At 44.2% G+C, this 23,002-nt stretch overlaps 1 protein-coding gene across 1 annotated transcript; it reads left to right on the top strand.

Moving 5' to 3' along the window:
• Positions 1-2,935: 2,935 nt before the first annotated feature.
• rsf1b.1 (remodeling and spacing factor 1b, tandem duplicate 1) lies at positions 2,936-19,988 on the top strand (the record flags this gene model as incomplete). The annotated part of the gene is made up of 16 exons (XM_083927496.1): positions 2,936-3,089; positions 5,665-5,756; positions 7,708-7,800; positions 8,345-8,550; positions 8,674-8,795; positions 9,270-12,721; positions 13,391-13,672; positions 13,784-13,888; positions 13,975-14,054; positions 14,365-14,419; positions 14,501-14,613; positions 14,846-14,913; positions 15,843-16,059; positions 16,159-16,361; positions 18,073-18,252; positions 18,557-19,988. The coding sequence occupies 16 exons, from the start codon at positions 2,936-2,938 to the stop codon at positions 19,159-19,161; spliced, it is 6,027 nt and encodes a 2,008-aa protein (XP_083783622.1). The 3' UTR covers positions 19,162-19,988.
• Between the last annotated feature and the right edge of the window lie 3,014 nt (positions 19,989-23,002).

The raw sequence follows: 23,002 nt of genomic DNA, 5'->3' as shown, positions 1-23,002 counted from the left end.
ATCGTACACGTGCGCACGCTCGTGCTCGTACATGTGCAAACGTGCTTTACTAAAGCCCACCTCTTTCAAGCGGGCTGTGGACGGCCCGCTGTCCGCAGTTATGCGCGGAACGGGTGCACTCACACTGCTTAAACGCACTAGGCTTTAGCTGAAAAAGCGGTTTTGGCCCGGTACAGAAGGACAGTGTGAGTGCGCCCTTACACACTCACCTGAACTGTCTTCACACAGTTGGTTTGTTGGATCAGGTGTGTTTTTGATTGGTTGGAGTTAAAACCTGCAGCCACAGCGACTCTTTACTGGATCAGTCTGAGACGCCCACGGTTCACACGGTCGAGGTCAAACACGCCTTTGTCTCTACGGAGGAAACCATCCTGAGCTGCTAGCTGAATTAAAAGATGTATACTTTCGTAGCGAAGCACTTTTTGATGTCTCCTTGTTCCTTTTCAGTATTGTGTTCCCTCGTTTACCTGCTATATTGGTATAAATGCTTTCCTTTTGTCGGCTCTCGCGTTATTTAGCCTTAAATAAATAAACAAATAGCCATTTTAGTGTCTTTTGATTGTTCTTGGAATAGTTTACAGAGAGCGTGGAGATGGATATCTGTACAAATACTAGCACAGCTTTTGTTTTGTTCTGTTTTTAGGATTAGGATAAAAACCTATAAACCTTATTTTAGTTCAATTCGATGAGAGGATGAAAAAAGGAGAGATATCTGTCAGCCATGTTTGCTGTGTTCTCGTTGATCTCCTTGAGATCTGAATGGCATCAAACTTATTTTTGAAGTTTGCGTTTACCCTGTCGTATTAAACGCGTAAAGTCGTGCGACTGAAGTCTCTTTTCCCAACAGAGAAGTTTGTCGTTAACTCGCCGCCGGGCGTGACGCCGACGTTTAAGCCTGAACCTGAAATTCAGCAGCAAGCGGCCCACGTCTCACCGCGGAGCTTGGCATTTACACACCAGTGGATGTTTAACTGTATTTATTGTGTACAAATAAATGTGAAATAAAGATAGCTTAAACGAAAACGACCACGAGTCAAACGTCTGTCTTTGTTTCCTGTGTGACAGCAGAGCGCCCGCTCAGCGTTCATCACTTTAGATCCTGGTCGACAAAAGTGCATTTAGTTTGTTTTTTAAAGGATTTGTGAAATTATTGTGATATTAATGTTTATTTTGTTGTAGTTGGAGAGTCTGGTGGGGAGGATTTACACATTTAAATTCAATTTGATTAAATTTCCACTCTGTTAAAGTAGAAGACGAGCCTTCACGACACGATTCAGACGAATACACTGATGATAATAATCATAAATATTTACGTTTCTTAAACAATTACGACAAAATAAAGTGAATGTATGTGACAAAGACAAACAGAGAGAATGGTTACTTAAATAAAAAACAAGCGAGGGTGCAAGAATATAACAAATAACCACAGAAAAGTGCTTTAATACAAAGGAACATTACGTATTAACTGATATAAAAGGTTGTAAACAAGTTTGTTTTGTTTAATGACTGAATTTACTTCATTGCATTTGCACAGAACCTTCAACCATGTACCTAAATATTAATAATAATTAATAATAATAAAATAATCCAACAAAACAGTCGAGACTAAATATAAATGACATTTAAAAACACACTTTTCTCTAATAATATATACAAAGTCGAGTGTGAAGCGGCTGGGATGAGGATCAGCACCTCTAAATCTGAGGCCGTGGCTCTCAGCAGGAAACCGGTGGATTGTGACTCCAGGTAGGGAATGAGTCCTGACCCCAAGTGAAGGAGCTCAAGGACCTCGGGATCTTGTTCACGAGTGAGGGGACGATGGAGCGTGAGTTTGGCCGGAGAATCGGAGCAGCGGGGGCGGAGCTGCAGTCGCTCTACCGCACCGTTGTGACGAAAAGAGAGCTGAGGAAGGCAAAGCTCTGGATCTACCGCTCAGTCCTGGTTCCTACCCTCACCTGTGGTCATGAAAGCTGGGTCAGGACCCAAAGAACCAGGTCGCGGGTACAAGCGTGTGAAATGTGTTTCCTCAGGAGGGGGTCTGGAGTCTCCCTTAGAGAGAGGGGGAGAAGTTCAGCATCCGTGAGGAACTCGGAGTAGAGCCGCTGCTCCTTTGCGTTGAAAGGAGCCAGTTGAGGTGGTTCAGGATCATCTGGTAAGGATGAACCCTGGGCGCCTCCCTAGGGAGGTGTTCCAGGCACGTCCAGCTGGGAGGAGGCCTCGGGGAAGACCCAGGACCAGGTGGAGAGATTAGATCTCCACACTGGCCTGGGAACGCCTCAGGATCCCCCAGTTAGAGCTGGTTAATGTGGCCCGGGAAAGGGAAGTTTGGGGTCCCCTGCTGGAGCTGCTGCCCCCACGACCCGACCCCGGATAAGAGGCTGAAGATGAGATTATTTAGTATTTTACAGTAGCAAAAGGCCTTTTTCAGTGTATATGGATACAGTATGGAACAGGCATTTTATGAATTGCTTTAATTATAATAATATGCAATTTAATCTACAGGTACACGACACGAGTCAACCATGAACCTAAATATTAAAATAAAATAATTAAAAAAACAGTTAAGAAAAAATATAAATGACATTTAAAAACACACTTTTCTCTAAAAAAGTATATTAAAAAAAAATATATATATATATTACATACGGAGTATAGTATATGGATAGTAGTATGGAATGGGCATTTTATTAATTTAAATTAAATTTAATTTAAATAAAATAAATGTATAATTTATATGGTAATATATAACAGTATGTAGTTTCATCTCAGTGACATAAATTCATAATTAAATAAATAAATAAATTGATAAATAAATAAATAAATAGTCCTGCGCCTTCAAAATAAAATAAAAACACAGCTATCGATCCACGTTTTATTGTGTTAACACCGGAAGTGCCGTATTGCATTCCGGCTGTGGACACTGGTGTGGAAAAAGATGGCTGCTCCGGCGGCAACGGCGAGTTCTTCCCCCGGTTTGTGTCCGAATTACGCCGTGATTTGCTCCTTCCTGGAGCGGTACGGGGCGTTGTTGGACTTACCGGAGCTCACCTTCCCGCAGCTGGAGCGATATCTGCGGGACACATCCTCCGGTAAGAGCGGGAAAACAGCCAACGGTTAACGGCAGGAGGAGAGGCGATAATGGGGCTAGCAGCTCCGTTAGCACGTCGTGTGTTATTGTGTTGTTTTATCTTCTTCTTCTTCACTTTAGTTTAACTTAAATCCGTCCCGCGGGTTTTACTCGAGGTGGAAAATGTGTCTGTGCTCGATTAACCGATTATTCATGCGCGAACACACCGATTTAGTCGAGCTTTTCTCTCACTTTTGTAGCTTTTTGAATAGGTTTTTAATTTTTCTCAGCTTCCGTTAAGCTACCCATGTTAACGGCGAGGACATCCGGTGGAGGATTTCAAAATAAAGCCATTTTGGCGCTCAAAATTGTGAATATAAACACTGATATTTATCTTTATTACACGAGTTTTTGTTTATAACTTAATAATAATGCGTTTATTTGTTATAGCACCTTTTTACAGACAAAGTCCTGAAGAGCTTCACATGATAAAAGTATTTAAATTAAACCCACAGTAAAGTAAATAACAAGAAATATAAATAACTTTGATTTTTACCAAAGGAAATTCTTGTTCCAGATTTCTCCAAATTTAAGTAAGAGTTACAGAAACAATATAAAATAAGGTTAAAATAACAAAACAAGAATTGAAAAATTAGATATAATACAACAATATAATATTATAATTTAAAATTAGATATAATACACCAATATAAGATAACAATTTAAAATAAGATAAAAATAACAAAAATATGCAAGATGAGATGTAAATATCAAAGTAAGAAAAAAGTAACGAGATAGCAATTTACAAAATAAGATAACTATAAGAAATCAATAAATATATATAATATAAAAAATGAGATAAAATGTAACAATATAAGATAATAATTCAAAATAAGATATAAAATGAGAGGTGTAATATAGAAAATAAAGACTAAGGAGTAAAGTGCAAATGACATAACATGATAATAAACATAATATAATACTAATATTAAAAAATACATCACATGATGATTAAACGTAAATCTGAACATTAACACTTAAATCACTTAATTCCAAACAGGAGGCAAATGCCATTTTAAACATGTATATATTATTATTATTTACTATTCATTAATTAACCTTTTATTTTGTATTTAAAGGTAAAGTCGTTCTACTTCCGGTTGTGTTGCTTATTCTAGATACCCTGACTATTCCTGTCTGCTCTGCGCATGCGCACTCCCGTCCGAAGTCTTCCTGATTGAGTGTTTTAATATTTCTCGCCACATTTCGACATGAGCTGCTTTTTAAAAACCCACCACACGTGTTTTAATCATCGGCCCGTTCATATTCTTTTATTCTGAAAATTCATGTTGTACAATCGACCTTCCAACGACATTATTTCCAGTGGCCATTTTGGAGAAATACTCCACAATGCTCCAAATACTTATTTTACAGCCATAAATCTGTATTTCATAATAAAAGCCAGTGTGTTATGTTGCTGTTAGGGACACCATCACTGGACACGGTGTCAGCTCTGTAAGTGCAGCTGTGTTAATACATTAAATTCTCAATTAGTGGCATTTATTTACCTCAACTGCAGAGATATTTGTATTTTTTTATCATATTTTAATAAGAACCCTTTCTTATCTGCACCAAGTTTATACATGGGCATGTTATTAAAGAGCTGTCCACCAGTATCAGTAAATAAACACACAGAAAAAAGGTGTTTTTAAGTGTTAACTTGTCATTAATGCAATGTAATGTTAATTTAACTTGTGCAAAATTGATGAATCATCAATAATGTTGCCTGCAGTTAATGTGATGATCATGATTTAAATACTCGACTGCGCTGTGAACCGGAAAACAAGACAATAATGTTTATATCTGGAGTTTTTGCTCTTATTCGCCGACGTCTGGGTGTTTTTACTCACCTGGATAAATGAAACCACACGGTTACATCTCATCTCATCTTCAGCCTCTTATCCGGGGTCGGGTCTCGGGGGCAGCAGCTTTAGCAGGGGACCCCAAACTTCCCTTTCCCGGGCCACATTAACCAGCTCTAACTGGGGGATCCTGAGGCGTTCCCAGGCCAGTGTGGAGATCTAATCTCTCCACCTGGTCCTGGGTCTTCCCCGAGGCCTCCTCCCAGCTGGACGTGCCACACAGTCACATGCGATCACTCTCTTCCTCCTCCTCGTAGATCGCGCTTTAATCTCTGCTCAGCTCTTCCCACACTTTAATAAAGTTTAACAACTGTGTTTAATGCTTTCTAACGCACCTGTGTGCAAACACGACTCGCTTATTTACCACCTTAACTTTGGGATTACAAGAACTTCATCATTTTAATATGTTTTTACCAGATTACGTCGCTCAGTTTTTAGTGTTTTCATGTTTTGTTTTACGGTGAATCCTGTCCGCACGTCTTTGTCTTGGTTGTCGGTTTGACCTGTTTCCCAGCGTCTGGTTGTGTTTTTAAAGGTATTTTCACAATCACACGTCTGCTTTTTAACCTGATGATGGTGATAATGTGCAAATCCAATATGTCCACAGACTGCGCGTGTTTGTTCTGCTAACTGTGTTTTAAATCACGCGTGCATGTCTTTGTGATGTTTCCTCAGTTCCAAAGCTGCTGGTTGATCTTCACATCAAGCTGCTGAGAAAGATCGGCAAGTCAGTGTCAGCGGACAGATGGGAGAAGTATCTAGTAAAGGTAAATTAATAAGTATGACTTATTATATTTATTTACACAGCACAAGTGTAAAAGAAGAATCATACGATGACTGTGTCGGTCCGTTTACGACATTATTATTCATTTAGAGTCACTCTTTGTGGACGTCTGATGAATATAAGTTCAATATTCACTCTTTCTTGTGGTCTTCGCCAACTAACGACTAAAAATCGGACTCCTCAGCTGATAAATGCGTCCCTGTGTTCTCAAGCTAGTCGCCAAAGCTACGTTTCTATGCACACAACACAACTTGGTGTCTTGTTTTCACACAACCTGACTGACCGGTGATAGGAGGTCACGCAGGGCTCCACACTGCGACCAAAGTTTGAGAGCGTGCGGCTGAATTTTGACCAGATGTGTCGCCATATCAACATGTAAGAGGCTAAACAGCAACAGCGTGACGGATAAGACAGCATCAGTGTGTAAGCAGAGGAAGAAGATAGTGCCGCTGCCTAAACGTGAGCCCTGCAGCTGCGTTAACATCAGGCTACAAGTTCCACTCTATCAGGTACATTTCTAATCAGCCAACCACACGCCAGCGACTCAGTGCATTCAGGCATGTAGACGTGGTGAAGAGGATGTGCTGCATCAGAACTAGGAAGAGAAGTGATTGAAGTGACGTTGAACGTGGTGTGGTTGTTGGTCTGATGGTTTCACAAATTGCTGATCTACTGGGATTTTCACCCACAACCATCTCTAGGGTTTTTACAGAGAATGGTCCCAAAAAGAGGAAAGATCCAGTGAGCTGCAGTTCTGTGGGCACAAACGCTTCATTTTAGCCAGAGGTCAGAGGAGAATGGCCCGACTGGTTGGAGCTGATAAAGAAGGACCTAATAAAGTGGCCGGGGAGTTTATAATCAGTGTCTGACGGACCTGAAGCCTCTGTATGGCGGCGAAAGGTTCACGTTGGTGTGATGCGGAGGTGGAGTGTTTACTGCAGATTTGGTCGATGAAAAGATTCAAAAACAGTCGACAAGACGCACAAAAACTCAGAGGTCTACGGAAAGATCTGGAAACAAAGCCACGCATCGCCATGACGTCATCAATGCGTGTGACGTGTTACGGCGTGATGACGTATAGGCAGCAAGAAGCATTCGCCGAGGCCCAGGTAGTGTGAGTACAAACGGGCCTGGAGGAGGGGACAAGGACCCTAAAGCACGGGGCACGGGACAGAGGCACAGTGGGAGTGCGCCCTGAGAGAACTTCTTTGTGAGGTGTGTTTTAACACTTTTGTCCATGAGCGCCCGACATCTGTGGACGTGTCTGTGCTCATGACTTCATAACTGAGTCAGCCTGCTGTTAAGTGGTGGGCAGGTTGTGTGCAGCGAGCTCTTTTCCTTGCTGTTTCTAAAAGATAGATTTAGTTGTGGGCTGTAAAACCAAAACAAAGAGCTGAGGGAGGATTTTCTGTGGCTTTCTTTCACATTAGTCTCTCTGATCCATTGTTAATAAGAATAATATTGATTTATGCTGCTTTTTAAAATGTGGAAACGTATCTGGAGATCACATTAAAGCCGTCACGAGGCACTCCGCAGTCTGCAGCCCGTTTAAAAACCCTGCGTATAATTCCTGTCATCAAGGGTCTGGGGTCATGATTTCTCCTCACCATGTGGAGACGATACCAGAACCAACTGGAACATAATGTGTCGATTTGAGCTGCGGAGGCTGTCAGAAAAGTGCTGATTTCAATTTAGTGTTTGTTGTGAGGCGGCAATTTGTGGAGTTTTCCATAACTTAGCATAACACAGTTGGTGAGAGGTCATTTAAATGAATCGCACATCATTAAGAGTCGATTTTTGACGTCATCTACAAACCAGATTGGAACAGACTTTATAACGACAACAATCCACCGAGCAGACAACAAGAGAACAAGTGGATGATTTCAGATTAAATGTGTTTAATGCGGATTTTAAACGTCTCATTTTTCTTGCAGGTATGTCAAGAGTTCAACACAACCTGGGCGTGGGAACTGGAACAAAAAGGATACAAGGAGCTGCCGACCGAGTGCAAGACGGGGATACTTAAAGTAAGCACGCTGTTTAGCTTTTTTAGTTCTTGCTTTTTAGAGTGGCAGTTGTTGTTTCCTCGCATATTTTAATAGTGTATTTACTGCGGCTTTAAAGTGTTCAGACAGAGTTAAGGTCGCGCTCCCACTGTCCATCCATTCCGTGCCCAAACAGGTTTTACGGCTAAAGTCTAGTTCGTTTGACCAGTGTGAGTGCAACCGTACCACTTGGTGAACTTGCCGTCCACGGCCCGTTTGGGAGAGGTGGGCTTTTGTAAAGCACGTTTGCATGTGTATTAGCGTGCGCACGTGTACGAGCACCAGGCCTACGGCGGTGGCTCCTCCAGCTGGGATCCCCCAGTTAGAGCTGGTTAATGTGGCCCGGGAAAGGGAAGTTTGGGGTCCCCTGCTGGAGCTGCTGCCCCTGAGACCCGACCCCAGATAAGAGGCTGAAGATGAGATGAATATTTTCCTTTTTTCCCCATTTTTAAGTGCATCATGAGTGATAAGTGATAGATGTTCTTAACTTTCTCTGCCTTTCTTCTTCTGCTTCTTCCTCCTCCAGTATTTGTGCGAATGTCAGTTTGATGATAATGTGAAGTTCAAGACCGCCATCAATGAGGAGGACCCAGATAAGATGCGCCTGCAGCCGATCGGCCGGGACAAAGACGGTCAGATGTATTGGTTTCAACTGGACCAGGACGACAACGTGCGCGTTTATTTGGAGGAACAGGACGACTTGGACGGGTCGTCGTGGAAGTGCATCGTCAAGTAAGCGGGACTGTTTTTAGTTGAACAAATACGCTGCAACTTCAGTGATATGAAATGTAAATGCTAATGCTTCCGATAGAAGTGTGTGACTTATTAAATGTATGCTCTCTTTTCTTCCTGTAGAGATAGAAATGACTTGGCTGAGATTGTGGCTCTGCTGAAGACACAGATCGACCCCGCGCTGTTAAAAAAAGATCAGGAATCCAAACCTGACGGTGAAGAGGGCAAAGAGAAAACAGAAGACGGTAACTAAATTACTGTTTACACGTTTTTATTAGGGCTGCCACTAACAGTTATTTACATGAGTCGATCATTTACTCGATCAACATATTGGTTGTTTGGTCTCCAAAACATCAGAAAATGGTGAAAAATTATGGGTCCCCGAAGTCCAATATGACCTCAAATGTCTTGTTTTGTCCACAAGTCAAAAATATTCGGTTAACTGTCAAAGAGGAGGTAAAAAACTAGAAAACATTCACATTTAAGAAGCAGAAACGAAACAAACCAACCAACACTGTGCAAAATGTAACTGCCCATTATGGCATCAGAAAAAAGTGTACTGTGTGCCAAACCATTCACTCCTCTTGTCCACTTCAACTAAAATTCAATTTGAGACATAACTGGCATTAAGGAAACCCACCATGTGGCACCAAACCAAATGAAAGATTCCCTTCATTCATTGCCGTCATTTAATCGTTTATGTTATATTTACATTTCAGGTGAAGTTAAAAAAATTGACGAGGACACGTCAGATGAAGAGAACAAAGACTCCAACAAGGTTGTCTGTCCAGTCTCCCCAAAGACGGAGAATAATGAAAAAGAAACGCAGAAAGACGACGTAAAATCAGAAGCGTCCGAGGCAAAGTTGTCCCTGAACGGCGTCATTGAAGGCAAAACTGACGCAGAGCTCAATTCAGAGAAGCCTGCGGCGGATCTCAGTGTTGGTACAAAAGCCCAGAGCATCAAAGAAGAGCCGATGGAGGTGTCAGAGACTAAATCAAGCACAGCAACAAGCGAACCCGCCTCTGAGACGCCACTCATATCAGTAAAGGCAGAAAAGGGAGGGGAGGCCAAGAAGAGCAGCGCAGAGGAGATTCAACAAGCTCTGAAGAATGACCAGCAGGCCAAAATCCCTCTGAAGAAAAGAGGGATGAAGTTCAGTGAAGACTTTGAGAAAAACAGTGGCATCATTGTGCAAAACCCGTCGGTTTCTCAAGTCAAGGAAGCTCCTAAAGCCGCCTCTCCTCCTGAACAGACCAAGAAAGCACAGAGTGTAAACGATCATGTTAATGGGGAAGTTCAGCCGACATCAGGGAAAGTCCTCCAGAGTCCTTGGTGCGACGCCGTCGACAAAGAGCAGACGGCTGAACCGAAAGAAAAGAGAGACTCTCCAGCCACAATCAAGGAGGATAAGAAAGGTAAAATAGATGAAGCTTGCGTTGCAGAGAACGTCCAAGAGGAGAAGAGAATCCCATCAAACCAAGCAGACTCTGGCAAGAAAAGCCCAGATGTGCAGGCAGAAAAGAAAAGCACCAAATCAACAGAAAAGAAAGACGCAAACGAGTCTTCGAAAGAATCGCCGCCTTTGCCTAAAGACGTCAATAATGCGCCTGAGAAGAAGCCGACTAATCATGAAGAGCGTGAAGAAACTAAAGGATCCAAACCAGCAGCGTCTCGTACAGAAGAGGAGACCTCAAAGAAAACAGATAAAACATTAACAGCTGGTGGTGAGTCGGAGAAAGTAACGCACAAGGAATCAAAAGAGTCAGAGGAAAAATCAGTGAGTGTCGACGCGCCTGAGTCAAGTAAGACTCAAGAAACCAAGATGCAAGAAAGTATAGCAGACATGAAGAAAACAGGAAGGAGTGATGCTAAAGAAGCAACACGGGAGGCTAACGTAGAGAAATCAGATAAATCGGCGCCGAAAGAAAAGCCGGGAGTCGTCAAAACAAAAGACGAAGATCCCGCAAGGAAGTCTTTCGACTCTGGAAAAGCACCGTCAGTGATTAAAAAGACAGAAATACTGAAAGAAAGCGACAAGACAGAGAGCCAAGAAGCCACGCAAAGTCCTACGGTGCTCAAGAAGGCAGACAAACCGATTATCGGCGAGAAATCTGAGAGTCCGGAGTCGTCCGTGATTAAAAAGCTCGACAACAAATCATGTAAATCTGTCGAGAAGCAAGAAAACGTCCAAGATGCAGAGAGGAAGCGAGATAAGGCCGCCGACACAGAAAAGATGGACAAGACTCAAAAGCCTGACGATGTTAAGAAAACGGTCAACTGTGAAGACGGTACGATACATCACGTCTCCAAGACGGGCGACTCTGCGGTGGCGCCTACGGAGGAAGAAGCAGTGGCCATTAAACCCAACGCGACAAAACCGCAAGAGGGCGACAAAACTGAGAAGCACTTGGTTGCGCGTAAGACGTCAGAAGAAGCATCTGAAGGGAAAGAGAAAACGTCCGGCGCTGTAGAGAAGACGGGCGTCTCCAAAGGAGCCGATAAAAAACCAGGAAGACCAGAAAAAGAGCAGGAACAGGCGTCTGAAGGACAGTCTGAGAAAATGGAGGCAGAGCGTCCGTCGTCAGGAAGTCAAAAAGATGCTGAGAAGGAAAAGAAAAAAGATGCAGTCAATGAAAATGTAAAAGACCCAGTCAATGAAAATGTAAAAGACTCGGAAAAGGAAAAGAAAAAAGATGCAGTCAATGAAAATGTAAAAGATCTGGAAAAGAAAAAAGACACAGTCAATGAAAATGTAAAAGACTCGGAAAAGGAAAAGAAAAAAGATGCAGTCAATGAAAATCTAAAGGAAAAGAAAAAAGATGCAGTCAATGAAAATGTAAAAGATACGGAAAAGAAGAAAGACGCAGTCAATGAAAATGTAAAAGACACGCAAAAGAAAAAAGACACAGTCAATGAAAATGTAAAAGACTCGGAAAAGGAAAAGAAAAAAGACGCAGTCAATGAAAATGTAAAAGACACGCAAAAGAAAAAAGACGCAGTCAATGAAAATGTAAAAGACACAGAGAAGAAAAAAGACGCAGTCAAAGAAAATGTAAAAGACACAGAAAAGAAAAAAGACGCAGTCAATGAAAATGTAAAAGACACAGAAAAGAAAAAAGACGCAGTCAATGAAAATGTGAAAGACACGGAAAAGAAAAAAGACACAGTCAAGGAAACTAAAAAGGACACAGTCAATGAAAATAAAGACCAAATCAAGGAAAAGAAAAAAGACACGGTCAATGAAAATGTGAAAGACACGGAAAAGAAAAAAGATACAGTCAAGGAAACTAAAAAGGACACAGTCAATGAAAATAAAGACCAAATCAAGGAAAAGAAAAAAGACACGGTCAATGAAAATGTGAAAGACACGGTCAATGAGAATAAAAAAGATACAGTCAAGGAAACTAAAAAGGACACAGTCAATGAAAATCAAGATACAAACAGTGGAAATAAAGACAAAATCAAGGAAAAGAAAAAGGACACGGTCAAGGAAAATAAGGACAAAGTCAATGAAAATAAGGACACAGTCAAGGAAAAAGGTGAAACTACGGAAAATAAAGATGATTCCACAACAGATAAACTCTCAAAAACAGACGAAACACAAGAGAAGAAACGCGATAATAACGAGAGCGAAGCCTCGACTAAAACGACAGAATCCGGTCACCGAAGTGTGACCAAAGAACCCGACGGCAAATCCTCGAGCGAAACGGAGAAAGCCGAGCCCCCCGGCAAAGAACCGTGTACCAAAGAGCCCGCCGACGAGGGGAGTAAAAGCAAAAGCGAAGAGGAGGACTCTGCGCCGAAGAAGGAGGTGGCGAACGGCGGCGGCGCTCCGTCGAGGGTTTCCCGTCTGAAAATGAAGCCCCGGGGCCATCGCAGGAAAGCACAGCTGCAGAGAGAGGAGAGACAAGCGGACTCAGAGTCCGATACCAACACGGGGAGGTCCCTCCGGAGATCGCCGAGGATCTCCAGACCCACGTCCAAGGTGGTGCAGATCCACGACAGGAAGCAGGAGAAGTCGCCGGCTGAGAAGCACGGCGACGACGAGGGCGAGAAGGAAAAAGACGGGGAGGAGGAGGAAGAGGAGGAGGAGGAGGAGGTGAAAGCTGTTCAAAAGAAACCAAGAGAGAAAAAGGCTCAGGATCAGGAGGGGCAGCCCAAACCTAAGGTAAGATTGTGTGTGCACCATTTGCGTCTCTATTACCGTATTTTCCGCACTATAGGGCGCACTTAAAAACCTTCACTAACAAAAGCCGACAGTGCGCCTTATAACCCGGTGCTCCTTATATATGGACCAATATTGAGCCACAACAGGTCTCCAACTACGGTGAGCAGCCGCCGACTCTATTTTCCCCCGTAGAAGAAGTAACGTGCGGTGCATGTTGAGATGTACGACTGCGTGAAGCGTGCCGTTTCATTTCCATGTGTGTGTTTGTGTAAAGAGCCCAAAATGGCTCCTGTTAAGAGACACGCTTACGACGCAGAGTTTACACTCAAGGCCATTAGTCACGCAGTAGAACACGGGAACAGAGCAGCAGCCAGAGAGTTGAACATGAACCAATCAATGGTGCCGAAGTGGAGGAAGCAACAAGACGACCTCCCCTGACTGTTTTGTTGACGTTCCCTTTAGCGCAGCTCCATCTAATGGATGCAGAACGTAACCCCAGCCTCCACTGTAGCGTCTGTTCTATGCGACTTATAATGTGCTGCGCCTTATAGTGCGGAGAATACGGTAAATGGCATAAATAGAAGAACCATACCAGAGGGATCAGTAATCTACGTTGTAAGCGCAAAGGATTTTACTGAACTGTCCTTAAACACGTTGTTCTTCTTTAAGGGGAGAAAGAGGCGGAGGGTTCGGTGGTCCAACACGCGAACGCGCCGTAAAAAGAAAGGCTCTGAAGACGACGAGGACAACAGCGACGAGGAGTCCAGCGAGGAGGACGAGACCGAGGAAGAGGACGACAGCGACGAGGACTACAAGGTGGAGAGAAGCAGAAAGAGGCGCAACCGTCACCGAGAGAGACGGAGCTCGGACTCCTCCACGTCCTCGGACGACGACCTGCCTCCGAATGACGACCCCTGCAAACATTGCGGTCTTCCGAATCACCCGGAGCTGGTGGGTCCTCACATCATCTCATCATTGTACAAACATGTATTTAAAGTTTTTAATATATGTCACAAGCGTTTAACTGTTTATGGTTAACATCCGTCGGCATCTCCTTTGCAGATCTTGCTGTGTGATTCGTGTGACAGCGGGTACCACACGGCCTGCCTGAGGCCTCCCCTCATGATCATCCCCGACGGAGAGTGGTTCTGTCCGCCCTGTCAGCACGTACGTATCAGTCAGAGCAGCCAAACACTAAAGAAGAAACAAAGGAAGCACGATAATGATACGCTTTAATGTCTCCCCCTCTGCAGAAGCTGCTCTGCGACAAGTTAGAGGAGCAGCTCCTGAACCTCGACGCTGCTTTGAAAAAGAAGGAACGAGCCGAGAGAAGGTGAGACGTTTGTGCACGTCGTTGAAAAAGTGCACACTCCGCAACAGCTGTTGTTCCTTGTTTCACAATCTTATTATTTTACTATATAAATGTATTTATTGATTAGCTATTTTAAGATGTATTAGACTTGCTTTCGTGGCGTCATACTGGATTTCTTTTATCATTTCGATCACTTTAATCACAGCTTTTACTGTGAAATTTCTGCTCCTTCACAGTAAAAGCATCCAAACACTCATGATGATTATTTAACAAACAGTGAAGAGTATAAACGTTCATTGCTTTGACACTTCCTGTGTGTTTCCTCCTCCAGGAAAGAACGCCTCATCTATGTTGGGATCAGTCTAGAAAACATCATCACGCCTTCAGTAAGTACAGGATGTGACGTGGTTCATCATTCTCCTGCTGACGTTTGTAAACGATAAATGACGATAAACGACTGCTCTCAGGTGGAGGAGGAGGAAGTCAAACCCGAGATCATCATCAAAGAGAAGAAGGAAGCGAAGCGGAGTAAGAGCTGGGGTCGAAGGTCAACGAGGACGAAGAAATCCATCAGCTACAGGTCTGAACATTTAACATTAACACACACTGCAGTATTGTATTCATACAGTATAACTGTAGTGATGCAACTAATTACTGTTATATGTTAAAGATCTTGTGCTGAATCCCTGGAGTTAGATTTTTTATTTTTTTATTTGATATTCAGAAAAAAACAACAGCTGAACTAATGAAGTACGATGTTTTGTAGCACATGTAAAATGTAATTCTTGCTCTTGTGAACGACAATGTTGCAGATTTGATGAATTCGACGAGGCGATCGAGGAGGCGATCGAGGAAGACATCAAAGAAGCGGAGGGCGGAGGTACGGGACGGGAAAGTCACGTTAAAGCTGCAGCAGCACAAAACTAGACCAAACCCAGCACACAGGCGTCTCCTGCTCTCTCTCTCTCTCTCTCTCTCTCTGTCTCTCGTTCTCTGTCTCTCTCTCATTCTCTCTCTCTGTCTCTCTATCTCTCGCTCTCTCCCTCTCTCTCCCTCTCTCTCTCTCTATCTCTCACTCTCTGTCTCTCTCTCTCTGTCTCTCTGTCTCTCTCTGTCTCTCTATCTCTCGCTCTCTGTCTCTCTCGCTCTCTGTCTCTCTCTCTCTCTCTCTGTGTCACTCTCTCTCATTCGCTCTCTGTCTCTCTATCTTTCGCTCTCTGTCTCTCTCTGTCTCTCTGTCTCTCGCTCTCTATCTCTCACTCTTTGTCTCTCTATCTCTCGCTCTCTGTCTCTCTATCTCTCGCTCTCTGTCTCTCTCTCTGTCTCTCTCTCCCTCTCTCTATCTCTCGCTCTGTCTCTGTCTCTCTCTCTCTCTCCCTCTGTCTCTGTCTCTCTCTCTCTCTCCCTCTGTCTCTCTCTCTCTCTCTCTCTCTCTCTCTCTCTCTCTCTCTCTGTGCACCTCGTAGATGAGCTGGTGTGAACATTAGAACCTTTAATATAAATATGTAATTTACCCTTTAACTGTAAAATTGCTACAAAAGCTTCAGAAATGCTCATTAAAATGCTTGAAAAGTTCTTGAATTTGACTTTGGAAAAAGCGTAGGAATGTAAACGTAGTGACATAATAAAGATACATTGAAAGTAAACCCTCAGAAAAACTAATATATCTGAATTAAACCTTTTTATGAGGGGAAAAATGGAAGAAACCCTGTGAAGAGCAACAGAGGAGAGAAGTGTTGATCTCCTCGTGTGACGAAAAACTTTTCCTTTGAGGTCCGAGAGAATGATGCGAGGTGTTGTTTCTAACAGGAGCTGGTCGGGGTAAAGACATGGCGAACATCACGGGGCACAGAGGGGGAAAAGACATGTCCGTCATCCTTCAAGCAGACGAGGGCAAGGAGAACGGCTGCCCGCCTCGACCGTCCGCCGGTCAGCGCAGGAAAAAACGCCGGCGACTCAACGACCTGGACAGCGACAGCACGGTGGACGAGGAGGAGAGCGAGGAAGAGTTTCGCCTCAGTGAAAGGTACAAACCCACACCGATTCTTCGGCACGTTTGACCACGACTGAACTCCGTCAAATCAGATATTGAAAAAGCGTTTTGTTGTTTTTTTCCCCGCTGCAGCTCAGAGGAAGAGTTCGTCGTGTCAGGTAACGACTCGGAGGCTGAATCGGAGGCGGACTCGGGCAGCAGCGGTAAGCGCCACACTTCTTCGAGGTCCAGGAAGCCACCGAAAAAATTGCGAAGCTCCAGAAAGCGGCGAAGACCGAGAGGGTACTCGGATGATGAAGAGGAGGAGACGGATGAGGAAGATGAAGATGAAATAGGTACGCGGATAAAATTAGTTAACCCCCTATTTTTAAGAGGGGTGAGGGTGGGGGGACGCGGAGATAGAAGGTCAAAGGTAGACGCCACAGAGAAGTGAGCTACATCACCTTAAAGCAGGGGAGCCCAAGATTCATTTCAGATGCAGCTCCGCACTGTTTTTAGTCTTTCTAGTCATAAATCTTTAATAATTATTGTGTTTTTATAACCTGACTTCGCCAGATGGATTAATTCTTTTAGGAAGGGGTGAAAATCCTGGTTGCTGATTGGATAAACCATCTGTCTATCACCAACATACGGGCCAAACCAACCAATCAGATCACTGAAGCGTGTGAGGTACTAACAGCGTAGAGGCTCGGAAAGTGAACAACATGTGGGTAGAGGATATTTGCATACGGGAAAAGCCTCCAGTGCCATTTTTTTCCTCTCTAATTCTGATAAAACGTGCTCGACAGTTGCGCTCATCTCATCCGTGGAAGCCGCCATGTTGTTTACACTGAACAGTCGCTTCACGTTGCGTCACACTTAAACCTCAAAGCCTCAAAACCAATCGATCGGACGTTTGCTCAGCTCCAAAATTTCTCCGCTGCACGTTACCAGACTGATCTGAGAGTAAAATACAACAGAGCTCAGAGATCAGGATGGACTCAGGAGGCTAGTGTGTTGTTAAGCACTGATTTGGTGCTAAATTTAACCCTTTTTTTACCACTTAAGAATTGACAGAAATGGTCAAAAATGCCTCCAAAGTCCCGCATCAAGACACCCAGACTTTTGGGAGCACCACAGAAAAACCCATGCTGTGATATAAGATCATGAAGTTGTCATTTTTGGGCGATTGGACACTTTATTGCGAATGTAGCCGCCCATCCCCTGAATGCTCCAGGTCTATAGTTTGTGGTTGTGAAGCTTCATGATGCTGTGATTATCCAATAGCTCAGGTCCTACGGTGAGGATTCACTGTTATGCGGATGACACCCAACTCTACCTCTCCAGTAAACCCACCTCCACCCTCCCACCCTCATCCCTTGCTGACTGCCTAACAGACATAAAATCATGGTTCTCCTCCAATTTTCTCAAACTAAACAGTGACAAAACCACGTTCTCCTCATTGGTTCCAAAACCAACAGTTTCTTAATAACCATCAACAACTCCACCGTCTCGCCCTCCCCACAGGTCAAGAGTCCTGGTGTCATCCTCGACAGTACTCACTCACTTCACTCTCATATATTATCACCTACGCAACATCAACCGCCTCCGCCCCTCCCTCACCCCCCCATACCACTTCTTCTCTTGTTCATAGCCTTGTCTCCTCTCGCCTCCATTACTGCAACTCTCTCCTCTCCGGTGTCGCTCACAAATCCCTCCATGAACTCCAGTTAGTCCAGAACTCAGCTGCTCGATCAACACAAGGACCCCGTCCACCGACCACATCACCCCCGTCCACCGACCACATCCCCCCGTCCTACAACAGCTCCACTGGCTCCCAATCAAGTTCCACATTGAATTCAAAATCCTCCTCTTAGCGTTCAAGTCCATTCCCATTTTTGTTTACTCCACATTTTTATTATTGTTTGTGTCGCACTGTATTTAACAAATGTACGGTGTCCTTGAGTGCTCAGAAAGGTGCCTTTAAATAAAGTGTATTATTATTATTATTACTCCGGTTTTTAGCCAAACCAAACCTTTCACTCTCTACTTTCCCCGTGCGTCCAGCGACCGAAGGCTCCAGCGAGTACAGCGACAGCGACCTGGACATGAGTCGACGGCGGTCTCGGCGAAGTAGGAAGAAGCAGGTGAACTACTGCGAGACGTCCGAGTCCGACGGCTCCCAGGCAGAAACCAACCGGGCCAAACTGAAACCCAGGCGGCCTCAGGACAGCTCCGACAGCGAGGGTGAGTCAGGAACACACGGTTGATTTTGAACCTTTGTTTTGATGCCACAATGCAAAGTGTTATTGGGGAGGAGGTGAGTCAGTCATGCCTGTAGCGTGAAATCACTTTATAAGTCCTATTAAAGATAAAAGGGAACGGAGGCAGCTGCGGGGTGTTTTTTTGTTTGTCGGATCAGTGATGCTCGGCTTTAATCCGCTGATTCAACGCTTTAAAAAATAAAATATATAAATGAGGTGATTGTCAGTAAGATAGCGGTTAAATTTTGAACTACATGCAGCTGAAGGTCTCGTTTTTCTTCCCCCAGCGAGTTTCTCCAGAGACTCCGAGGAGGAGCCGAGGGATCGGAGGGTGAAGAGGAGAGCCGACTCCTCAGAAGAAGACTCCCGGCAGCGGCGCAGGCGTCTCGCGCTTAAACGCAGGAGAGCCTCTGAAGACGACGACTCGGACGACGACTCAGACGAATCGTCGGAGGAGGATCGCCCCGTCCGTAAACGCGTCAACCGCATCGACTCGGACGACGACGACGACGAGGAAGAGGAAGAGAAGGAGAAGGAGAAGGAACAGGAGGAGAAACTGAAGGAGACGAAAGCTCCTGAAAAGGTGGACGAGGAGTCAAAGGGAACAAACGCGGCGGACTGCAACCCGGTGGAGCCGCCGCCCACCAACGGACAGAGCCCGATAAAGAGCCCAGAGGGGCTCGTCAGTCGGCCTGCCACGGCCACCGCCGCCGCCCCAGGCGTCACCCCACAGGTGGAGCCACCCAAAAACATCAGCGTCACACCCGCCGCTGCCTCCGCACCAAACGGTCTGCCCGGCCAAGAGATGGCGGCGCCGCAGGAGGAAGACGAAGACGACCTGTTAGGAGTCACAGACCTGGTGGACTACGTCTGCAATAACGAAGATTTGTAAAAAAACAAACAAAAAATTGTGTACTGTTTCATTTTTTGTGGTATTGTATTTTTATATTGCTTAACTTTATTACTCCCCCCCCCCTCCCCTCCCCTCTCACCACCACCACTTCCTCGTCGACCCTTTTTACTCGTGTCATCTGGACCTCGTCTCCGCCACAGTAAGAACTGGACCCCCCCTCACCAGTGTGATGCAGTCCCTGTGGGATTGTTCTGCGCATAAGGGCACCAACATATCAACTCTCATTTGTTTGGTAACAGTCGATTTACCCCCCCGCGTCGTCCAGCTCCACTGCCAAACCCCCTCTAACAACGAGTCACTCACGCCTCCTCTCACGTCCTCGTTGCCCTGTTTTTTATTTTCTTACACACAACATTCATCCTGTCCTCGTCTGCATTGATGGAAAACCCGGCACTGACATTGTTCGATGGTTCAAGACTGCCTGTTTTAAACAACTGAGACTTTTAATTATTTTTGTAGTAAAAAAATGAGTCATTCCATAATTGATTTTGTTTTTTTTTGTTTTGTTTTTTAAATGCGTACTGGTTTTGTATTTTTATCCCTCAAAGGAAAAGTTTGACATTTTAGGAAAAGTGCGTGTTTATGCTCATGTGTGTGTCATGAATACGAAGCTATAGCCAGTGGGCTTATCTTACATTGAAGAGAACTGATCAGTTTTATTGATGCCATCAATTCAGCTCATCAGTCCGATGTTTGTCGCTAACAGCTGGACGTGGCTAACAGTGATTAGCTCAGGGCAGTACGGTGAAGGCATTCAAAGGTCTTTTTTAACCACTAATGCTGCTGAAAATAACAGCAAACCTCTGCAGCAGCATGAGAAGAGTCCCTACACACAAAACAAAGCAGCAGAGTTTATTAAGTGTTTTAAAGACTTACCTGCTGGCCCCTGTACCAGCTCCTCTCATAGTAAAGTCCATTCAAGTGGATTAGCAAAGTCAATCCCAGAGGAAGGAGCCCATTGGTGTTTTGTTGTGTGTGTAGGGACTCTTCTCATGCTGCTGCAGAGGTTTGCTGTTATTTTCAGCAGCATTAGTGGTTAAAAAAGACCTTTGAATGCCTTCATCGTACTGCCCCGAGCTAATCACTGTTAGCCACGTCCGGCTGTTAGCGACTCTCCTGGATATCTCTACCGTCTCTACGGCTTATTTCATGAACGTAAGTGCCGTAAAAAGACCCTGGGATGATTTTAACGCCAGAATTTCCCTTTAATGACCTCTGAGTCTGAACGCTTTAGATGAAACGAGAGTATTTGTGCTAATTTTGTTTCTTTTAGTCAAAGAAAGAATTGGATCGCTCGTTTGGGACGCGGTGGCGGTGTTGTGTAGAAAGATGTGTCAGCATATTGCCAGTGTTTCTACCTTCACTCGGCTTCACCGTCACCCTCAGACGTTGAAAAGCTGCGCTGTTGTCGTCTCGAATCATGAAATGAAGCCGCGCTCTGGACCAACGTTGATTCCAGCAGCGCGTGAGTTCGAGGTCCGTCCGAAAAACATTCCGACGCCAATGTAAGGAACCGATAAACTCAGAGGTACTGGACTTTAATCTGTTACCGGTCCTGGATTCCCATCCCTGGCTACAGGGGAGCTGCTTTTTACCTGTAGGACCAGAGAACCGGGCTCCTCGTCCGTCTGTTTGAGTCTTTTAAAAACTATTTTAACCAGAAACACCCAGGATAAATTACTGAGGGCATTTAAAGTAAGTGTACATCATTTTAGCTTTAATAGGCAGGAAGTCTGGGGATATATCTTAATATAATCATTTTTACCATTTTAATACATTTGTGGCATGAAAATTTGACCGTAAATCCGTAAGTAGACAAAAAAAGTGTCGGATCAGCTGAGCAGCGCTGGGATCAGGGTTCCCCCAGTCATGGATGACCTGCAAAAGTCATAATGGAGAATAATGTTTACAGTAATCCGTATATTTCTGTAACTTAAGCGTCTTATTGACACAATGTGCGGGCGTACCGTCCTGTCTCTCCCTCTCAGCTGAAACTACGTTTGAATCCCATTTCTCTGAATAATGTTGAGTAAGTGAACGTGTAATACGCCGTGGCTCTGAGCTGTGGTGGCGTTATACTTTGTCAGTTGTTGTTGAAATGTTTTTGTGGGTCCTTTTTGGAAAAATCATGGGAAAGTTATTAAAGTTTGTCCTTGGAAAACTGCGGGAACCCTGGTGAGGTAAACGTGCCGAATGCCGGGCACCTTCAGCGCTCTCCCAGAGCTCAGCGCCGCTCAAAACGATTGTGATTTTGTTTAAAGAAATGCAAACAAGCCAGAGCTTGTTTTTGTTTCTCTATCCCACAAATGCTAACTCGTGTGCTCAGACCAGACTCCAGCGCTGTGGAGGTAGATCTGGCAACGTGAGACGACGCAACTACGCAAACATTGTTGCGTAAAAACGTTAATTTGCAGAAACGCCACCCTCCATTTAACGCCACATCGTTGCTTTTATACTTCCAGTCTTGTAGAGATGTAACAGATGAGATATAAAGTGTTAATTAGGGAGTTTTGTTAGCTTTTGGGAAAAGCGAGGCTAGCCGTTTCCCTCCCGTTTCCAGTCTTTGCGCTAAGCTAAGCTAAGCTAACCGGCTAATCGTACTTTTCACAAAATGTCAAACTTTTCTTCTGTTTTTGATTTTAAACCTAATTTATGGAGAGATGAGATGTTTTTCCTGCCTTCATTTGTCCGAGCGGCCCTTGAACCTTCTTCGTTAAACGCTAGCGTAGCTTTTGTATATTGTAAACATATATAATTATTTTAACTATGTGCTGCCGTCAGTATCAGAGGAGGTGAACCCTGTTTTTTTATTTTAACGTTCATTTGGGGAAAAACAAAAGTTAGAAGAAGTTAACGTCTCCTCTCGTCCCTCCTGAATCAGCCCCGGTCCAGCTCTGTTGCGTTACATTTACGTCACCTTCTCTTGTTTTTTAATAATGTATTTTTTTGTATATCTAAACTTTTATTCGTCGTCCGTTCGAGCGAAATGTAAAGTGTCTTATTTTCTTTGTACATTGTCCTTGAAGGGTCAAACACCTGCAGACCCGTGGCTCTTGTTAACTCGAGTAACACTAAGTTCCCCTCCTTTGTTCCTCGTTACGCCTCCTGTGTTTGTTTTTATCACGCTCTTCTCGCGCTGACGTTCACGTTTAAGAGCGAGAGCGTGAGAAAAACAACGACGACTTAGTGGAATAATTTGTTTTTGAAGCAATATTCAGGATGCTGTTTTCGAACGGTGCAGCAAAAACCACAAACCAATGACTTCGCTGACCTCTGCCGGACCCCGTCTGTGTGTATATCTGTAGTTTTCTCGCTGTAATATATTTAGAGGCATTTTTTTAAATCATGGAACAAAAATATATGGGGCAGGTTTTCGGGGGGATTGCATGAGTTTCTAATAGTTTTCTTTTGTAGGGACGTGATATTGGCACAACAGTTGTTTTGTTTGGTTTGTGACAAAACCAGAAAACTTTGGCATGTTGTTGAGGATCTGAGCGGTTGCGTTAGAGCGGACGGACTCTGCGTATGGCGTCGTTTTGCAGCGAAACCGCACAAGTAAGCATGCACTGACCTACTAAAGGCATGTCACAAGCGAGCTCCGGGTAGAGAGAGGGAGAGGGAGAGAGAGAGAGGGAGAGGATTACCTTAGGAAAAAACAAAACAAATCTAGGACAGCTGAATCCGATTTAAGAGAGGAACGAAGCCTGTGTGTAAAATATATTGTAAATTAGTCTCCGCATGGTCTCCACAGAGGAAAAACCACTATTTATCAAACCGTAGACGGCCAAAACACGACTCTACGAAACCTTTATGTGCTGCT

This window comes from Echiichthys vipera (assembly GCF_963691815.1).
Source record: "Echiichthys vipera genome assembly, chromosome: 14".
Lineage (NCBI taxonomy): Eukaryota > Metazoa > Chordata > Actinopteri > Perciformes > Trachinidae > Echiichthys > Echiichthys vipera.
Note: the sequence above shows the minus strand (reverse complement) of the source record. Positions and strands in the feature narration are given on the sequence as shown.